This window comes from Siniperca chuatsi, linkage group LG19 (assembly GCF_020085105.1).
Source record: "Siniperca chuatsi isolate FFG_IHB_CAS linkage group LG19, ASM2008510v1, whole genome shotgun sequence".
In the NCBI taxonomy this organism is placed as follows: domain Eukaryota; kingdom Metazoa; phylum Chordata; class Actinopteri; order Centrarchiformes; family Sinipercidae; genus Siniperca; species Siniperca chuatsi.
Genome location: NC_058060.1, coordinates 21,547,656 through 21,566,710, shown reverse-complemented (window position 1 = coordinate 21,566,710; position 19,055 = coordinate 21,547,656). Strand labels below are relative to the sequence as shown.

The 19,055-nt window shown below is 39.4% G+C and overlaps 1 protein-coding gene across 3 annotated transcripts in view; it reads left to right on the top strand.

Annotated features, from left to right (window-relative positions):
• Positions 1-19,055, top strand: part of LOC122866868 (collagen alpha-1(XVIII) chain-like) — an 82,052-nt gene that overhangs the window by 7,471 nt on the left and 55,526 nt on the right. The window contains exons 1-2 of one of the 3 annotated variants that reach the window (XM_044177059.1): positions 16,712-17,115; positions 17,205-17,287. The exons of 1 other annotated variant lie outside the window; for it this stretch is intronic. In XM_044177059.1, the coding sequence (XP_044032994.1) occupies positions 17,105-17,115; positions 17,205-17,287 (94 nt within the window). In that variant the 5' untranslated portion in view covers positions 16,712-17,104. Of the gene's footprint in view, positions 1-16,711; positions 17,116-17,204; positions 17,288-19,055 lie in introns of those variants that run through there. One more of the 3 variants, XM_044177060.1, reaches the window with a different exon arrangement.

Here is a 19,055-nt window from a genome sequence, read left to right as displayed (position 1 = left end):
CACACAAACCAGGATGTGGACAGTGACACATCCACTGAGGTATGAGCTTGTAGTCTCTGGTGCGAGAGATAAGATGGGTTACAGGAGATTAATGACTGTTATTGTTAAAACAGTGGAAAGTCTGGGTCACACCGGGAACAATTACTCTACTGTGCTGCATAACCATCTGTATCCCCGACTCAACTAATGCCCTACTTCAAATTGAATTAATTAAGTTTTAAATCTCTTTCCACTTGAAGGGGATTATATAATCAAAGTCACGTTTTATATAATGAACGCCAGGCTGTTTTTTGAAAGGTGTAACTGGATTTTTCCCCAATACTCATTTTGATGCCTTTTTAAATTGGCCAAAATCATTAAGTTGCTGAGCAATTGCACCACTTAAGTGTCACTTGGAGGGGGGGAAAAAAAGTTTTCTACTTTTAAAACTTTCCAAGGTCTGCAGGTGGAAACAGATAATTAACAATGGAGTAAAGCCGGTAGCAAGTAGTAAAGTCGCCTTTGCACCAGTTAACATCTGCTCTGGTGTTTTTTCTAGTGACAGGAAAAGGAAAAAAGACTAACATCAAACCCAGGACTCATTGATTGCTCTTTTATTTACGAGTCTGTGAATTGCTGCTCACTAACTGAGCCCATGTGTTTTCTATGTCAAACAACAGGAGCCACAGGCATGTCGTTTGATCAGTACAGGAAAAAGCATCAGTGGTTCACATGGAAAGAAACGTGCTAGTCCAGCTTCAGACCTGGCAACTTGGGGCTCCTCTTGTTACAACCTGACAAATGATCCCCAAACCTGCAGACTGAAGTTTGGTTTAAATTAATTTGCCAAAACCAGAAATAATCTGCCAGCACAGGCATACATCCTCTCATCCTATGAGAAAACACTCAGCTCAATCCAAATCCTAGCAACCCAGAGGTTTAGTGGAAATAGATTTACATAATGCCTGGCAAAAGCATAATGTCTGGCAAAACAGTGGTGTGGATTGATTGCGATTGTTTGGAAATATATGCCCAGTTCAATCCCAAACCTGGCAACCCAGAACACAAGGGGGTTTTGGTGCAAAGAGCCCAGGCTAAGATCGAGCTTCTCTGGAAAAGGGCTTAATCTGAAGCCTGCAAGCCAGAGGAAAACTCCTAATAGAGACTGATCTGCAGTGGTATCCCTGCTCTGAGTAGTCTGACGCTGCCTTCAAGTGCTGTCAGAAAAATTAACCACCCAACAACGGGGGGGGGGACCCACTGGCAAGTTTTGAAATTGTATACAATACATAGGTTACCAAGAAATAGGGCATCAGTCGCCAAAAAAATAAACAGTGAGTTAGTGAAGATGATAATAGTGAGTGAATAAATCATTGAATGAAGCAATCAATCAATAATCAAGTTAATAAATCAACAAAAAAGCACCAGACCGCAGTTTGATTGGCTACCAGCAAGTCGTTATGGTTAAACAAGAAAACAGGTAATCTGTCAAATCTTTTTTTTTTTTTTTTTTTTTAATGTCACAAAACAATCTCACCTCAGGCTGTTGACCTACTGATGAAGATCATGTGATATGATCGAAAGCTCCAGGAGTTTGCCCAGTTGTTAATGAAATGTACATTTCCATTTTTTTTTTTTTTTTTTTTTTTTTTTTTTTTTGAGCATTTTAAGGGCTTCTCGTTCATGTTGGCTTAAACGTAGATTTTAAATTCATGAGTGTTTTCTGATCTGCCACTTCAATGGTTATGGTCTGTTTAACAGGGCAACCAAAACTACACGGTAATGGTTAGGTAAATATTAAAGTAAGGGATAAATGAAACCATCTTTAACTGTTGGTAGAAGACAGGATGCAAACAGTGGTCTCCTGTGTCAAATTCATACATTTTACAGCTGATGCTGTTGTTTTTCTGGTGGGGACAGTAAGATAACGGTTAACGATAATTTACTGTATATCCAAACAGACTGCCCAAAATGAGCTTTATTGCAATTCCTACCGCTCCTTCAGAAGTCATTATGTAGGCTGATACCCTTTTTTAAATTTTAAAGTAAATTGAGCTGACCTCATCAGGCAAAAGGATTAGGCTACATTTCATTACCTTTACTCCTTGACATGAAACATACAGGATTTGTTTTAAATGCCCTCAAATTTTAGTTCACAGACAAGGGCCACTGAAGCACACATTATTTCCATGTCCTGCCTGTATGAGTCCCTCTCTATGTATGCTCTGTATGCCTTTTTGTGTGTGTGTCTGTGTCATGGAAATTCAGAGGCTGTCAGTGATGTGTTCATCAAGGAAAGAAGAGGTCAGTGAGAGGAGGAGAGGACACCATGAAAACAACCATGTGTCTGTGAAAAGAGACAAGTTAGTGTGTTCATATATCTAAAAGGTCTGGGTTACCTCAGGGTCATAATCCTGTTGCACATGTAGCAATGGCTACTAAAAACAAACATGCTGTGGAAACTGCAGAGAGTTTAAATATATAAAACATCACTCGAGGACTCCTTGCATTTTGTTACAACAAAATATTAATTCCCAAAAGATCAGTTCCTAAAATGAAAAACGAATTACTGTTGTTTTCTTGAAAGTGATGCAACAATCCAAGAGGCATGCTGTGAAACTGATTTCGACAGTAGTCCCATTCTGAGATCTACATTCCTGCCATGAAAGCCATGAAAGCCTTGATGATGTCTGGGTTTTTCAGTTGTTGGTGGATTCCCAGGCACACTTTGTTCATACATTCCAACTTATCTGACCTTTTTTAAAAGAGTTGAGGTTGGTGGGACTGAGAGCAACATTTTTCTGTGGTACATCATTTTCATTTTTAACCACCATGTCTTACTCGTGAGGCCATGAATGGTCAACTGTCAGTACTGGCAACTTGATCCATAGTTAATGCCAATACTATGTGCTCAAGACATTCTTCAGAAACTTAACACTCAAAGAAGGAAAAATAGATTTACAATGTAAATATACACTATGTAAATGTGTATGTTATTCTAAGACTGGTCACCCCGCCTGTCGCCCAATGTTAGCTGAGATAGGTTTAAGCCTCCTACAACTCTGCACAGGATAAGCAGGTTTATTTATTGGATTAACGGATATACTATGTGAATAGATTTAACATAAATAAATGTTTAATGATTTACCATGCATTAAAATATTAGTCTGTTCAGCTGCCCCATGGGTCCCTCAGACTCATGAAGGCTTTTGCATGCATGTTGTATCTGAATTAATATGGATATTTTTGACTACTGTAACTTGGAGCCACCATGTATAGATTTTTATGTAGCATCTTTCAAATTAGTCTGATGGCATGCGTTTGTTTTTTTTTTTTTTTTTTTTTTTTTTTTTTTTTTGTTTTGTAGAAATTTGTGGAAGTCTACATCTAAGACACTTCCCAGAGAAAGACACACCATACTGTCTTTGCCTTTTTGGATAGAGTGATATCTTGCAGTGCAAAGTCCTGGTGATGACCTCTTTGTTGCTATGAGTTACAGTTAACCCATTCTTACAGTACTGTTCTGTATTCATTAAAGTAGACTTTCTTTGTGTTCACAAAATGTTTTTGAGCATTTGGACAAATGGTCAGTATTGCAATATAGCATGACACTGTCTTTTTCAGTATGTTATACATGCTCTGGCACCAGCGCTGAGGCTGAGATTTCTTTCTTTCCCTGCAGACCATGAAACTCTTCCCGCTTATCGGCTCTTCAGCCTTTTGCCAGTTTATGGCTGTTTGACAGTGAAGTGATGGCACTTGTGTTCATATTACTGTGTGTGTTGAAGGCTCAGACTCTCTGCACTTCGGTGCATACTGTTTCAGCTCAGCTGTCTATAAAACTGTGAAACAAATCTTTTTATAATGCAGTGAATAAATCCAGTGTTTGTTTTTTGGAAAAGATTTTTGCCTTTATGGCGCTCTATTTTGCTCTTGTACACAGATATTGTGACATACTGAAGATGATTTTCTTGCAATATACTGTTTCACAGAATCTCCTGTTAACATGTAAGTTACCACTGTGAATCCCAGCACTAATGGAAGTGAATTTGTATTTCTATGCTGAAACAGCTGCACTGATGAAAACCTCAACCCAGTAGTGACCTCGGTTTAAAAAAAAAAAAAAGAAACCATTTGTCTAATTTTCCTGCAATCAGACATCCACTTTTCTTGGCTGCCAACGTTGAAAACTGGAAAACTCTTCACCTGCCTGTTTTTTAGGAGAGAAAAGACCGTTGGTCTGCAGACTCCATTAGCCTGGAGATCCTTGCTGAAAGTTGTTTGGCGAGTTCAGAGCGAGTTTCATCAGCTCTGAACTCTCTTACCCTCATAGCCTTTACAGTAACACACCACCATATGTACTCCGGTATGTCCTTGAAGAGGGATGTGGAGATAATAGGGTGTAATATAGTGGTGACAGTAAGCTGAATGGTGGTTAAGGATTCTGGACTTACTCTAGACACAAAGAAGCCATCAGTCGGGGGTTAAGAGAAGATGCCTCATGTGTGACCACTGTCCAACCATGAGCTTGAACCTGTCTCCTCTCAGATGTACACATTTATTTGCAGTGCTTCATCAAAAGTAATTATTTTGGTTTCTTTGAGTGTAAAAAAAAAATATAGCATCTTAAACATATTTGGGTGATCACACACTCTTCCAGATTGTAAAATGATTTAGCCTCAATTAAGACATTCCACAGAAATTCATAAACTGTCAGGGAAGTCCCATTTGACTTGCAAATGCTTTCTCAGAGCCGTTTGACAAATCACTGCCAGAGTTGCCATCCGTGATATATTTTCCAAAGAATTTGACCAATAAATTGTTTGCATCCACCCTTGGTTAACATCACGCCTTTCTACTTGGACAAGCAGTTGCTTTCTTGCCAAGCTTTAAGTACCACTGCAAAGCGCCTTTCCAGCTATGAAAACCATCCACAGACGTAGATCCGGTGACGATGTGTGGGACAGACATCGTGGATGACCTCAGCTGGCGTTGCTGTTTATCATCAATCCCCTCTGCATGCACAAGGGCCTTGCTGCTTGGCAGGAAGGAAACTCGGACCTTTTTATAACTCTCAAGTGTTTGACTAAGTTGCCATAAAATCAGTAACAAAACTGGCAAAAACTGTACAACTGCATAAGACAAATCCAGCGTCAACATCATTTGTGTTCCATGAGGTAAATGATGTTGGTTGGTTGGTACTGCAGTGAGCTACAACAGTCCCCTACACCACAGAAAGATCCCAGAAATATGCCAGTGCACTGATGGGTGCCCAGGAATGAAGTAGTTATTTGATGCAGATGCTTGACCATTTCTTAATCCAAACCCTGTTTCAGTCCATTAACAAGCTTAGCTTTTCTGTCTTTTGTGTCTTCTCCAAAACAGCCCATATGAACGTTTTTTGATCTTGTAACCTATTTGCAGGACAACAGCTTAGGTTGTTTACTGGTTTTTGATCTGGTGCCCCTATGGTTAAGGTTTGGCTAAGTTTAAGGAACTACGTGGTTAGGGAAAACTTGATGTCATGGTTAAAAGAAACAATGAGTGTTTGTGAGAGATGAGAACAGTGGTGTCTGGTGTCAAAGTCTGACACCCCAACCGCCTCCTTAAGAGGTTTTGTGGTCATTTAATGTCGCACTTCAACACTTTCTACAGAGAACAGTTATTATTCGCACAAATACAAGAGGCCAATGTAAACATCAGAAGTACATCAACAGTAAAGTTAGTTTAAATTAATTTAATGTCAATGTTAGAAGGGGCTGGAAGTCAATGTAACACTGAAAGACCTGGTATTCTTACTGATATGTTCAGATGCCATGAGCTACAGGAACAAGAGAAGCAGCAGCCAATTTGATTTGCATGCTTTCTACTGATGTATTATTTTTATAGACCGTTGCTCTACATGGCAGGTGCAAAATGGACAAGAAACTGATTATAGTAATTTTAAACATTTAAACTCTCTCTAGAACTTTTATTCAATAATGTTATGTCACAGTTACACAAAGCATGATCAGTTGCAGTCCATGGGGTCAATGGTCTGAAGTTGAAGTTTTTTTTCTTCTTTCTTTTAAATTGAGGGTTTTTTTTTTATTTTATTGATGCTGTCATTAGTCCTTAACTGCTTAGCAATGTTATCTTAATGTCACCATGTATGGTTACAGAAGGCAAGGAGAATGAACACCCTCTAAGAAACTTTGTTGAGAAAAATGTTTTCAGCTTTTCAATTGAACTGAAAGGTCCTAATTAGCAGGGTAATGAACACAAAAGACACTAGACATCAATAACACCTATTGTTGAATCAAACTCTATAAGCACGATCCGGGTCCATTAAGATCTAAATCTAAAAGATAACATTTACATTGAACACAGTACGATAAAACCTTTTTCTATGAATGCTTTGAATAGGCATTTATCTGTAGTATGCCCCTTTCTTGGCTCATTCAACAACCCACACTTGCACCCAGCTTCATTTCACACATCACTGCAAGTCAAGCTCTGTATTTGGTCCAAACAAAACTCAGCTCCATACATGCTTTCTGCAACATAAGAGAAACAGAGAACATGTAAGTTTCAGTGAAAAAGTGGAGTGTTGGAATTTTTTGTTGACGTTCTGGCTCCCCATCTGGAAAAGTGACTGTTGATCAATGCTCAAAAATTTGATCCACACACAGCTCAGACGTCAGTCCGAGATCTGAATGGAAACGCTGGATGGAGCGATGGAGATTATTTATGGTCAGAGGGGGCTTTTGTCAGGGCACCAAACATGAGGGAAAGAGGCTAGGTTGTCCTGCGTCAGATGTTAATACCCAACATTTGGATGAGACGCCACCCATGCTTGCAAGAGAGAGAAAGTTTCCTGAAGACAGTTTCCCACCTTGACAACAATTTGCCTCAAAATTTGTGTGATATGCATGAGATGTTTGCCAACCCGGAACGACAAGCAGTGAACAATTGGCTCCAACTGACTGTGTTTTCCTAAACATTCTCCAAATTGTGTGTACAAGGACAACTTTTCTCCCAAGATGACTTGTTGTTGTAATCTCAGCATTGTAGGTAATTGATTCAGCATGTCTCCTTTTCAGATGTATGTATGTCTGTCTGTCACTAAGCATTTTGATGCTAAGCAGCAGAGAAATTAACTTGAATAGGGAGGGATTTTCCTCACAAAAGTTCTTTACTCTAAACTTCATATCCCTTGTTGCATCAGTTGAAATGATTGTTATGCACTCTTGTCTCTTTACTGTATGAAAATGGGGAATTGTTGGGTGTGCACTGTCATTTTTGAATAAACTCTGATTGCAGTGTGTACATGTTCATAAATCACACAAATCCCAACAGCCCAAACTTGTTAATGAGCATGTTTACATGTGCTGATGTAGAAATAAACTCGACACAAAGGGTGAGGCAGAGCTTTAGATATATGCAAGACATGTAATGTTTGTTTCATTTGTAAATGACGTATAGAAAGTAACATGAACATTGAATTAAACTGTATATTTTTAATCAGCATTTCTCTTAGTTTCAAAGAGATTTGGATTTCAACAAACTTCTTGACCCCATTTCTCACACTACTAGAACCAGGAAGGTGATGATGTACAAAAATGTTTGAACAGTCTTTGCTTTTATGGGGGGGGGTATGTTTGAACTTCTTGGCAGACAGATGACAGTATGTGAGAAAACCCAGTGAATATTTTCTGTCCACAGAGTGAAAAATGGCAGAGGCAGACTCGTGGCTTAAGGCCTGACCACGTCTCCATGTTTACCAGCCGTGTTTTCTTTAACATCAGTGGAATGAACGGACGCTGGGGGGGCTGTAGGTGTCGGCAATACCTGTACATACACACTCCACGAGTGTAAATCCACGAGTGCATGTATGTGCATACATATTCATACCTCTCAAACTGGTGTTCTATTAAGGTGTTAATACTAACTACTTACTAAAATATTCACACTCTCTGTAAGTAGGCTCCCATCTTGCAGCCATGTTAGAGGTCAATTCTGAATTTTCATGTGATGCACTTGAGTTTGTGCTGTTGCTGTTTGAGCGGGAACTGGTTATTTAACATAGGATCAAGTTTTGTGTTTGTATAGCATTTATCTAGCACAGTGAGCATTAGTGGTAAGCCGTAGGATGTGAATCTGTTGCTTTGATAAATTAGCTTTCTGGCTAGATAGCCAGCCAAAACACACCCACCTTGATCAGATAACCTGAGCAACCAGGTTACTTTGGAATAAGGATTACACACCTAAAATTTGACTTTTACATTTTTACTTAACGTTGCTGAACTGACCTACACTTGCACAGTTTTCTTTACCTGCTGTTTCAGTTTATATTTACATTGATCCATTTTCTATGATTTATCCTTTTGTAGCGTTGGATATATTATTTGTGCACAATAAACTTAAGCTTCTCCAAAGTCTCTATAGATGCCACACATCATTCAAGGTGGGAGCTCCAAGTATCGATGACAACGAACTCGTATAGAGTCTGTACTCTGATTTAACCAACAGACAATCCATAAGCCAGTCTCTCAAAAAACTTGGGTCTTTGCCTTTAGGAGTGACTGCCAATACTTAAGACGCCAAACATCGCTCCTGTGACGTTTCATTTTACACGCTTACTGATGATGATATGGTAATAAAAATATAGTCTAGCATTTTTACTCAAGTGAATTGGTGAGGATCAGGGGGGCAGGCAGAGCTGGAATGCCCCTAATCCTTTGCTGCTCATTGAAACCAGCTGCTGCTCACCCACGTTAATCACCTGCACATCTGAGTTTGATCTCGCACCAAAAACAACAGGTATATCTCCCCCGGTCACTCGAGACCTCTGTATAGCACAATCTGTATCCCACGCTTAAGGCAAAACCCTGCCTAAATTTCTTCTTGAATTTTATCTGACATGTTTCACTTATATTAGATTACATTCAGATGTTGTTTAACTCTTATTCCAGTCTCACTCGCACTGGAAGCCACTAGGGATAAATCCACTGAAAACCACTTGCGGAAAATAAAAAAATAAAAAATAAATAAAAAATTTGCCGTGAGCAGCCTAGTGATGCAGCCCACGTCCTCAAATGCCATACGTCCCTGTTACCTAACTTACGACGCAAATAGAGGTAGAGGAGGTAAAGAAAAGGACAGTGTGTACCACTTTAGCTTTATCTGTGCAAAGAAAATTACATTTTCAGCAATGGGAACTAAAACTAAGCTTTAATGCCAGGCAGTACTCTATAAAAAGTACACAAATGAGTCATAGTGGTAATGATAGATATACCCTTTTTTATTTTTAATTACTTTTTTGTTCACAAACTAATCTTACTTGTCTTGTATAACTGAGACTGCAGCATATAGTATAGATGTTACAATTGTTCTGCCTCAGAAGGAAACATCGTGTTTAGGACTTCTTATTTTCCCCTCCTAGCTGCAGCTGCAAAGCCAAGCACTGGATGAATGAACAATATCTGGCGGCTGCTGCTGCTACTGAATCCTCCCCTGACTGACTGTTCCATTACATTCAGGCTGCTTACATTTACTCTTTAAATTCCAAGCAAAGCCCTAACACAGTGATAATTTAACATCATAATTACCAGACTCCAGCCCAGTCTCTTTCTCTTAACACGTGCAGTCGATCCCATCATCACCCAGGCTTACATACAGTCAGTAAGCCTTGTGTATTGTTGCAGAGTCAAGGACAGCCACTTCAGAGGTCAAACTTTTGGCATTTTACAGTTCCATAGTTGGAGCTAGGGACACCTGTAAGGATGATTACACCTGGAGACTAGAACAACATCCATACTAGAGCAGTAAATCTAAAAATAAATGGGATTTAAAATGCAGCTCAACAACACTAGCATCTCTCACTGCTTGGCACACTTTCTGATCCGGTAGCTTAAACACCTGTAAGCACAGCCTTATTTCTATAATGTAACAAGTGTAAAGGAAACATTATAGAGGAGCTTTTTTTCCCCCTTGAATTTTGGCAGCATTTTTTATTGAATTTACAGACCAGAGGAACTTGCAGTAATCAGAATAAGACAACAAATGCTTACAGAATTTCATAACGTCCATAATCCCAAGAGGGTATCATGTTTTCGAGTGACCTGCTGTGAAGAACTGGACCGACACATGAAGCCCACTCGGAGTAGTGGAGAGATGTAAACAAGCTGTCTATTTATTTGAGCTAGACTGGCACATTCCATATCAGAAAAAACAGCATAACTCTAATTTAGTAGATTAACATAATCCTGTGAAGATAAAGCATTGCATGATAGTCAGCAGATAGGGAAAACGGTGATGCGTGACCTTGAAGAAAAAGCTATTTTTATTAAACTCAAAGGCTCGATTGTCATATATTAATTGGTGCATTTGTGGTCTGGGTCAAAACCTTTCTTACCCCATTGAAAATGAACGTATAGGTCTATTTTGTCTCTATAGGCTATTCAGGGTCTAAATCAATTTATTTAAAGCTCATCTTTCACTTTAAAAAAAAAAAATCAGCTTGACCTTGTAGCTCATGTCCCTGCCAATCACTCCGAGACTGAAGAGTGGACTCCTTGCTTGTTTTCAGTAGCAGGGCTACCCCTTTTTGTTAGCATTGCATTTGAATTTCAGCTTAAAAAAACACCAGAAGCACTTGCTATTTTCTGTGTGACCTGTAACACACAGGACCACATACTGCAGCTCTACCCTCATCCCACCCTCAAAGCCTGTGGGTTCAAAGATCACACAAACACACCCCCAGTTTTGTGAAGACGTGTCATAATGCTGCAGAGCCCTGCTCCCAAACCTGAGGGAAGGGGAGTCCGTGTCAGTCATAGGGAGCGAGTGAAGGGAGTGAATGTGAAAAGCAAAGAACAGGAGGGGGAGATGAAGGGCTAAAAACACAAGCCACGTTATTTCTCTTATATTTCTGTTTTGTGTTTTCACGTTATGTGTTGGCTTCAAGATTGAAAAAGCTGTTACACACTTAAATACAAAGGCCAAGCTAAAACCAAATTTTTTTTTTTTTTTTACTGGGACAGGTTTGTATAGTAATGTAGCTTTTGTACGATGTAGGCTAGATGAATGTTTCTTAAAACCCCTAAATGTATAATTTTGACAATTATTTTTTTTCTCTAACATGATGGTGAAATGGTGTGGCGCTGATTTGGAGTCAGCATGATTATGCATCAATACTGCATTACAGAAAACTGACCCATGCTTTAAATGTTTCAGTCACATTTCGACAGAGTTCTCGTTATCCACTGTCACTGTTATTGTACAAAACCGCTCTACCTGTAACTTACTTTGCTTACATGCAACGATGTGTAGTGTGTCCTGTATGCACAAGGTCCTGTAGTCAGAACTGATTGCATCAACTTGGTGTGACTTCCTATATGTATTGTGAACTGTGGCAGACCTTAGGCACAGATTTATGTAAGTTCAGATGTGCTGCAGTCTGGATTTAAATGTATCTTAGTTTGCCCTGAAACATCATAAATCTTGTGTCTTTGTCTGATTATTTGGTTTGCGGCACATGGCAACGCATCAAAGCTGCATAATCTAACCTGTTAGGAAACATGAGACATTGAGATATAAAGGAAAACTCTTTAAACTGGGATTTGTCTTTAACAGAAAACAGATGAATGGATGAAATAAGAATTATTTAGGAACCATGAGATCCTTCAGGGCAAGAATTGTATCTAACAACACTTTTTTTTCTTGAAATTGATTCTGTACATCACAAGTATACCACTGTAGTATGCCACCGTAACTTTGAGGCTGGTCAGAAAAGGCTGGAAAATGCATGGCATTGATGGGAATGTGAGGATGCCAGTGTGGTGGTGACTAGCACATGATGATTCGAATGATCCAAAGACTAGCTGTGAACTGATACATATAAACCCACTTCATTGAAACTCAATCTGCTCAACCTCACTGTTCATTCTCCTCACACAACATTTATCATTGTTCCCCACACTGTTGTTTGAGGGTTAATACACCCACAGTGGGTCAGCGGTGCTGCGAGGAATCCTGGTCTCCGGGATAAGAAATGTTAAAAAAATATAAGCAGCAGAAAACGTTGCTTATTTAGAGTAAAGTAGACTTTTGGAGGCGCCATTTCAGCTTCCTCTCACTAGATTCTACATTTATCAGCTCTACCTGGCTCCTGCTTTATCCTACAACACTTGGCTACTTTTTTTTTTTTTTTTTTTTTTTACTATATTCAAATCTCCTCTCTACATCAATTTAAGTTGCAAATCCTGGGATGAGAGATCCAATATCATCAAAGTAGGATTTTAGTTTGTGCTTCACCCCAAAAAAGTTTTATATCACAATCTATTGTTTTTACTATGAATCTTATTGAATTCAACTTGTGGTGGGTTTGTCTCCCATTACATCTCCGAATGTCTTTCGGCAGCACTGCAGTCTATTACAACCACAAACTGCTTAGCTTCACAACATGGAAATTCCCTTAATAATTAAAAAAAAAAAAAAAAAAAAAAAGCCCCTTTCAGACAAAGCCAGGCGCTGCTAGCAGATGTGTCTCTTTTTGTTTGTTTGGTACGTTTTGATGTTGGCTGGGGCAGCTCAGCCTGGTTTCTCACAACCACCAGCTAGAGAGCGATGGCTATCTGGTATTTTACTGACTCATACCAGCAAGACCTCTGACGGGACCCCTCTTAATCTGCAGCCACCCACGGGCTGAGATCTCTCGCTCTCACTCCCCCCTCACTGTGTTACTGTTTTCTTTGCATAGAAACGCCAGTTTGTTGCTCTTTGTCTCCTTGTTTCTCTCATCACAAAAGAGTGGGCTTGCCACTTTGTTTACCTCCAAATAAACAAAGTACTATGGAGATCTCAGAACACTTACCTAAAAGTGTGTGGGTGTAGAGGGGGTCATAGAGTTATCTTGGCAAACCACAAAATCTATTTTTTTTCCACTTGAGATTTTGCCAAAAACAAACATCCATTAAAAGAAATGTGAGCTTTCCCCACATTTTTATAAATTGATTTATCGCTGCTTGTTTCAGTTGTCATGTGAAAACTTCCAGTTTATATACAACTAATTTGCACTGGCAAATATACTTTTGGAGGAAATGTAATTACTGCCTGTATTACGTTTACTGGCAACTTTTTGTTCCAATGCAGGAAGTGTGAAGTTCTTATACTGCAGCAAAGTCTTTGTTCGGGATGGTGTGGTTAGGTTTGTGCTACTAAAACACTTTAAGGTTATCTTAGGGAATCACAGGCTAGAGAATGATGTCAGTGTTTGACATGTGATTGACAATGACATGTGAAAAACACTAGGGTAAATGTCCCCACTAAGCCCACCAAATCTGCTTTTTTTTTGCTTTTTTTTAATATATACTGCCCCAATTTAAATAAACATTGTAGTTAAAATGAAAGTTTAATCTCTCATTTGAAGTGTCAATAATTCATTTATACCATTTTCTAATGTTTTTATTGTTTAATTTGTCAAAATATGTCATGTCTGGCATGGGCTTAATGGGCATCATACGTACTCTTAAAGCCCATGGGTGTTCCAAATAGACTCTATATCTGTCTCTATCTATCTCTCTCAATGGCCTGTAAATGGCATTTGAAATAGGCGTGGCCAGCCTTTTTGCTGTGTTGTCAACGCAGAAAAAAACTAAACTTACAACAAGTCTTCTTTGGAATGTAGTCAAAAAACTATTTACTCTTGGCATTTGAAATTGGCCAAAATTTCTGGTCCAACCAGCTGATTGAAAGTACAGATGTTGTTGTGGAGATTTCTGAAGACCAACTGACTGATTTTTGATCTCTTTTATTTGACTCGGAAGTTGGGCTTACATGGTATTTGGGCTTAATAGGGACATTTACCCTACATAAGACAAAGTGCTAGTTTTGCTGGCAATGTGCATTAATTCTTTACATCAAACCAAATGTGCCTCTACCAACCAGCTGTTTTTAAGTATGAATGTAGGCAGAAACAAACAGACTCTTCTGTGTGAATTTCTATATTTTGAAAGTTTTTTTTTTTTGTTTTTTTTTACCAAAACCGAACTCCATCATCTGCCCTGACTGAGAAACAATGACTAAACTGGACACCTGTGAGGCAAAGTGAACACCTGCATGTATTTTCTTCCATGTTGGATTATACAGACTTTGAACTAAACAGATTGTTGCAAGGAGCGCTTAATGCTGGTGTAACCGTGCTTAGTAAGACCTAAGGTAAAAATGAAAAATTAACTCCACTTCCAACACTCCAGCCCTTCATTTCAGAGGAGCCCCTGAAATGATTGCCTAGTATAAAACCTGACCCACTGCAGACATTTACAAAAAGAAAAACGCTATACCTGTCTGGCATTTTGAGGTGAGACAAAAATGTTCAAGCTGATTTATTTCAACATATCAGTAAAGCTTACAGTAAATCTCTATGCTGTAAATAGTGACACCATATGTATCTGCTTTTGTGATTTTAAAAAATGTGATTCTGGTTTGATCTCAAACTTCACTTACAACAAACATTACTTTTTGTATAAACAAATACAGTTCCTGAGAGAGAGGAATTCATATATATATAATATAACACACACACACACACACCTAGTGCTCATTAAAGACAGCATTTGACAGACTTGCAACAATTTTAGGAGGAATGTCGCCTGACAACAGCACTGGTCAGTTTGCGAGAGGTCAGTGAAGTGAGGACAGCTTATCGTTGATGCCGCCTCTCTAACAGAATCACTCAGTCCATAATGGCTCTTATCTGTCTGAGCTGTCAGAGACAAGGTTTGAACACGTCTTTATCAGTCCTCCCCGCTACCACACTGGCTCCTGCAGCTAGACTGGTAGATGTTTGTTTTTGTGCCAAAATGAATTTGCTTACAACAACTGCACAATGTTCTTGAGTCCAGACATTGTGGCAGATGAATCATTGATGGCATCATCCCCAGCACAGATGTGTAACTTCCCCGTCCTTTTAATCATGACTTTTGTCTCTCATTTGAAAACGAGAAGCGATTGACAAATGAGTATTTTCTGGGCAGAAAATGTCCAGGTATGTCAACCCACAGTTCAATGCGTTTTGTAGTGTGTGTGTGTGTCAGTTGTCCATTGCCATCAATTCTGTGTAATTTTCAAGGACTAAATGTCTTGGACCAGCTTAAGTGTAGATTTTGGTTGTCTCAGGATTACATCTCTGCTGCTGCTGCTGCTGATGATCTGTTTGTTTCATCAGACTATGACCACCACCACACACTAGGGGCAGTTTGATAGTGAAAATATTTGGATGACATTCAGCAGCTCCAAATCTGAGGCCTAGATTTGAGGCCAAATCTGTATGGGTTGTGTAATTGAAGGAGTTGAAGTACCTCAGGGTCTTCTAATGTGGGACAGGTAAAATGGAGTGAGAAATCAACAGGTGGATTGGAGTGGCATTGATAGTGATGTGGATTGCATTGCATTGTGCCAGACTGTCCTGTTGAAGAGGAAAGTGAGCCTGAAGCTTACCATTTTCTATGGTCCAACCCTTACTTATGGTCATGAATCTGGGTAGTGACCAAAAGTGTGACTGTCGCTGAGCAAGCCATAAATAGTTTACTTATCATCTTTTGGGACAGCGTAAGGATCATGGACATCAGAAGGAGCTCTGGAGTTGAATCAATTCTCCTTTTGCCTTTTAAACCTTTTGAACTATGCAATAGAAATGGTCTGCTAGTGCATACATTGGTGGTATTCCTTATTGTGATGTCATTTCTTGGAGTATCTTCAAATGCCTGAAACATGAACAAAATATTTCTTAACACTCCACAAGTTATTTGAACTATGTATGTGTTTGCACTCTGCTCATAAAAATGAGCATATCTCAAAGGCATCTTCATATGGCGCCACCGCACGTTGTCACGGTTTCGCACCGCATGTAACATAATGACAGATCCTTAGCTTTCCGTTGCAAAAAGAATGAATGCACTAGTTGTTTTTATTTTAGATCGAATTTGGACCATGCAAACAACAATCTCCCATGGCCAGTTTGGGGCTGCCCACGGGAGGTCCATTTTCAAAGGGTTAAATGAGCCAGTTAAGATGTTTCAGCATCTGATCAGGTTGCCTCCTGGATGTCTCCCTGTGGAGGAATTCATGACATGTCCAACCGGGAGACCCTGGGAAATACAACGGACTGGGACAAAATTTCCAATTTGGCCTCGAATGCCTCAAGATCCTCAAAGGATCTGGAGTACATGATTGGGTAGAAGGAAGCCTTGGCTATCTTGCTTATCCTGCTGTCACCACGACTAGGACCCCAAGTATCAGAAAATGGATGGATAGATTAACGTTTTTTTTTTTTTCTCTGAAAAAAATACAATATTTGAAACTAACACTGGGGAAAAAGGCAATGTTTTTATTGACAGAATACACATTTTCTTTGATAAATATTTCATGATTGACAGATGATGATTTTACTTCAATACAGTATAACACTTTTGGAATATAAAGTGGAATTGGCATTTAGTAGTTAGAAGTTGTAGCAGTCTGATAGTGGATTTGGTTGTCACAAAGAAAACACATTCCTGTAATGCCAGTGATAAAGTGAGCTTTCGTTTTAGCTATTTGAATATTTATTTTGATCCAATGATAACGTCTTGTCTTTACTAGATATACTTACAAGAAATATTTGGACTTGATGCTGCAGCTCCTGAGGCATCTCCTCCCATAGGTCAAGGTCCCACAAGAAAAGTGCTTTTAAAGCACAGGGAAAGTGAAAGAAACCACACCAGTGAGGAGGAGCAGCAGCAGCAGCAGGAGGAGGATTTAACTGGAGTGTGTTAATTTGTATTGGGGGTTGTGATGTCTTGAGGGGAGGGCTGGATTAGAAAGCTGTGGCCCGTAGAAAGACACGAGGAGTCGGGTTTCAGCTTTGCGAGGGCCCCTAGACTCTGATGCACTGAAGCTGCCTTTGTTTGACTGGGAACCAGAGAGAGAGAGAGGGCGAGAGAGAGCGCAAGGGAGAGGAGGAGGAGGAGAGTGAGAGAGAGCTTTTAGTTTGGAGTTAGTGAGAGAGAGGCAGAGTGGGCTCCATCTCTCTCTCTCTCTTACCAAGGCAATCACACATGAATAAGACAACTTGAGTTTGGATCTAAGCTTACCATCACCGAAGATGACTTCATGGTAAATGAAAGGCACAGTTTTTTTCTATCAAGTTGTTTTAAGTCAACATTTAGTCAGTTTTCCAACTCTTCACTTTTCTCTTTACACAGCATTCCTCCCTGGTTCTTTGGATTATTTCTACTAGTCCTCCGATTCTGCTGCCATCGCTCCTCTGCCTATCAGCTGCTGGACGGTATGTGCACTCTTTGCTTATTGCTGTATCGTGTTTTTCTTCTACTGTCGGTGAACTTTCTGCTGCCTCATGAGTTTTCATCCACTGAATATGAATGGTGAAACTGTTGCGTTCTGGTCCTGGAAACTGAATGTGCTACACTGCAGCACAGGATGCTATTATCTTGATAAAGATACTTAAACAGCAAAATTACAACAAGACTGATATGCTATTATTGGGTGATCGTATGAATGTTGTGTTGATAGTTTATTACATAATGAACTTAATTAGTTATAGTAATGTTGACATAGTGATTTTATAGCTTACAAAATATTGAGAAAGGCAAGCAAAGTTCTTTATAAACTCAATACTTAGAAGCACAGACACACATTTATGTTCCTATGGTTTATTTATTATTATTTTATTTTTATTATTATTGCAATATCATAGAAATACCACTTTTTTTTCACTGCAAATCATTTTTGGCTCTTTACTCACATGTAGATGATGATTAAAGTGCCTACATAGCAAAGACCATGGGAAAGTCATTTGGGGTTTTGTGTCTGCATTTTGAAGGCATTTTTGCATTAAACCCCCATTTGATAAGATCAGTACATCCCATGGGATGCTTAATGTTGGCTTGGACTGGGTCCAAAGTCACTGTACATAACACTGTTTATACTGTAAATAGGGTGGCAACAGTGTGGAGAGTGAAACGTAGCATTCCCCAAACTCTTTGGGCAATTTGGGGAACCAAGGTTTGTTTTTAAATGAACTTCATGACATCATGGCTTCTGTGCTGTGTGATGGTTTCACAGCTGTTTTCACAGCTTAAATCTAGATTTTCTCCATGATGAACGGATCAATCAGGACACTTCAACATGTTCCCAATTGGTGCTGAAAGAACTGCAGATTTTCTTTTCCATTGCTATTGGAAACAGGCAAAACCTCACAACGTGCACATTGACACTCTGCAATCAGTAGCACCACATAATTAAGGCAGTAAAGCTGATGTAATGCTACTGATTTTTGAGTGTGTGTGTGTTGGAAGGTGAAGATGAAGGTCGTCAATTATGTTTCAGAGCTTCATTTTATTATTTTCAATCTTGGCCTTGACAGGCTAATATGCCGTCACTGCTGTCGTCAGTATACTGGAATCCAGATTGACATTTGAAGTTGTGTGTGTGTGTGTGTGTGGGGATATCATGACCTATGATCACCACAAGGACCTCCATGTCACAAAAGCAGCATTGACCATTGACTGGGCCCACTCAAATAATTATGGGGTCTCTTTAGCTAATGTGGCCCCACAGAGCTTAATTGTCAGTCTAACATTTTAAATTAAACACCAATTTGGCTGCTTGTGGCTAAAGTGTAACCACTTTGCAATAAAACCCTCTCGCTAATTATGAGATTAAATGAAATGCGATCTTGGAGGAATGAGTTTTGACACAAGAAGTTGTAGAAATGAATGTTTGCAACACAGCAGAACTTGACAATGGGTGTGTGTATAAGGAGGTGGGTGGAGTTTGGTTGATGTCTGACTAAAATAATTTTTAAAGTGTGACTCCATGGTCCAGTTTCCTCTACTGTAGATCCTGCAGAGGCCGACTGAGCCAGAGGCTCCATTCTCAGGCTGTTTATGCTTTTGCCATATTCATAATCCTGTCATGATTCACTTTTTCAAGAGGGGGGGAAAAAGTGTGCGTGTGCACGCACATGCTGGCTCACTTGCCAGAGAGAGAGCACTAGGGACAAATATTTCCAGGCTGCACGCTGTAAATATTCT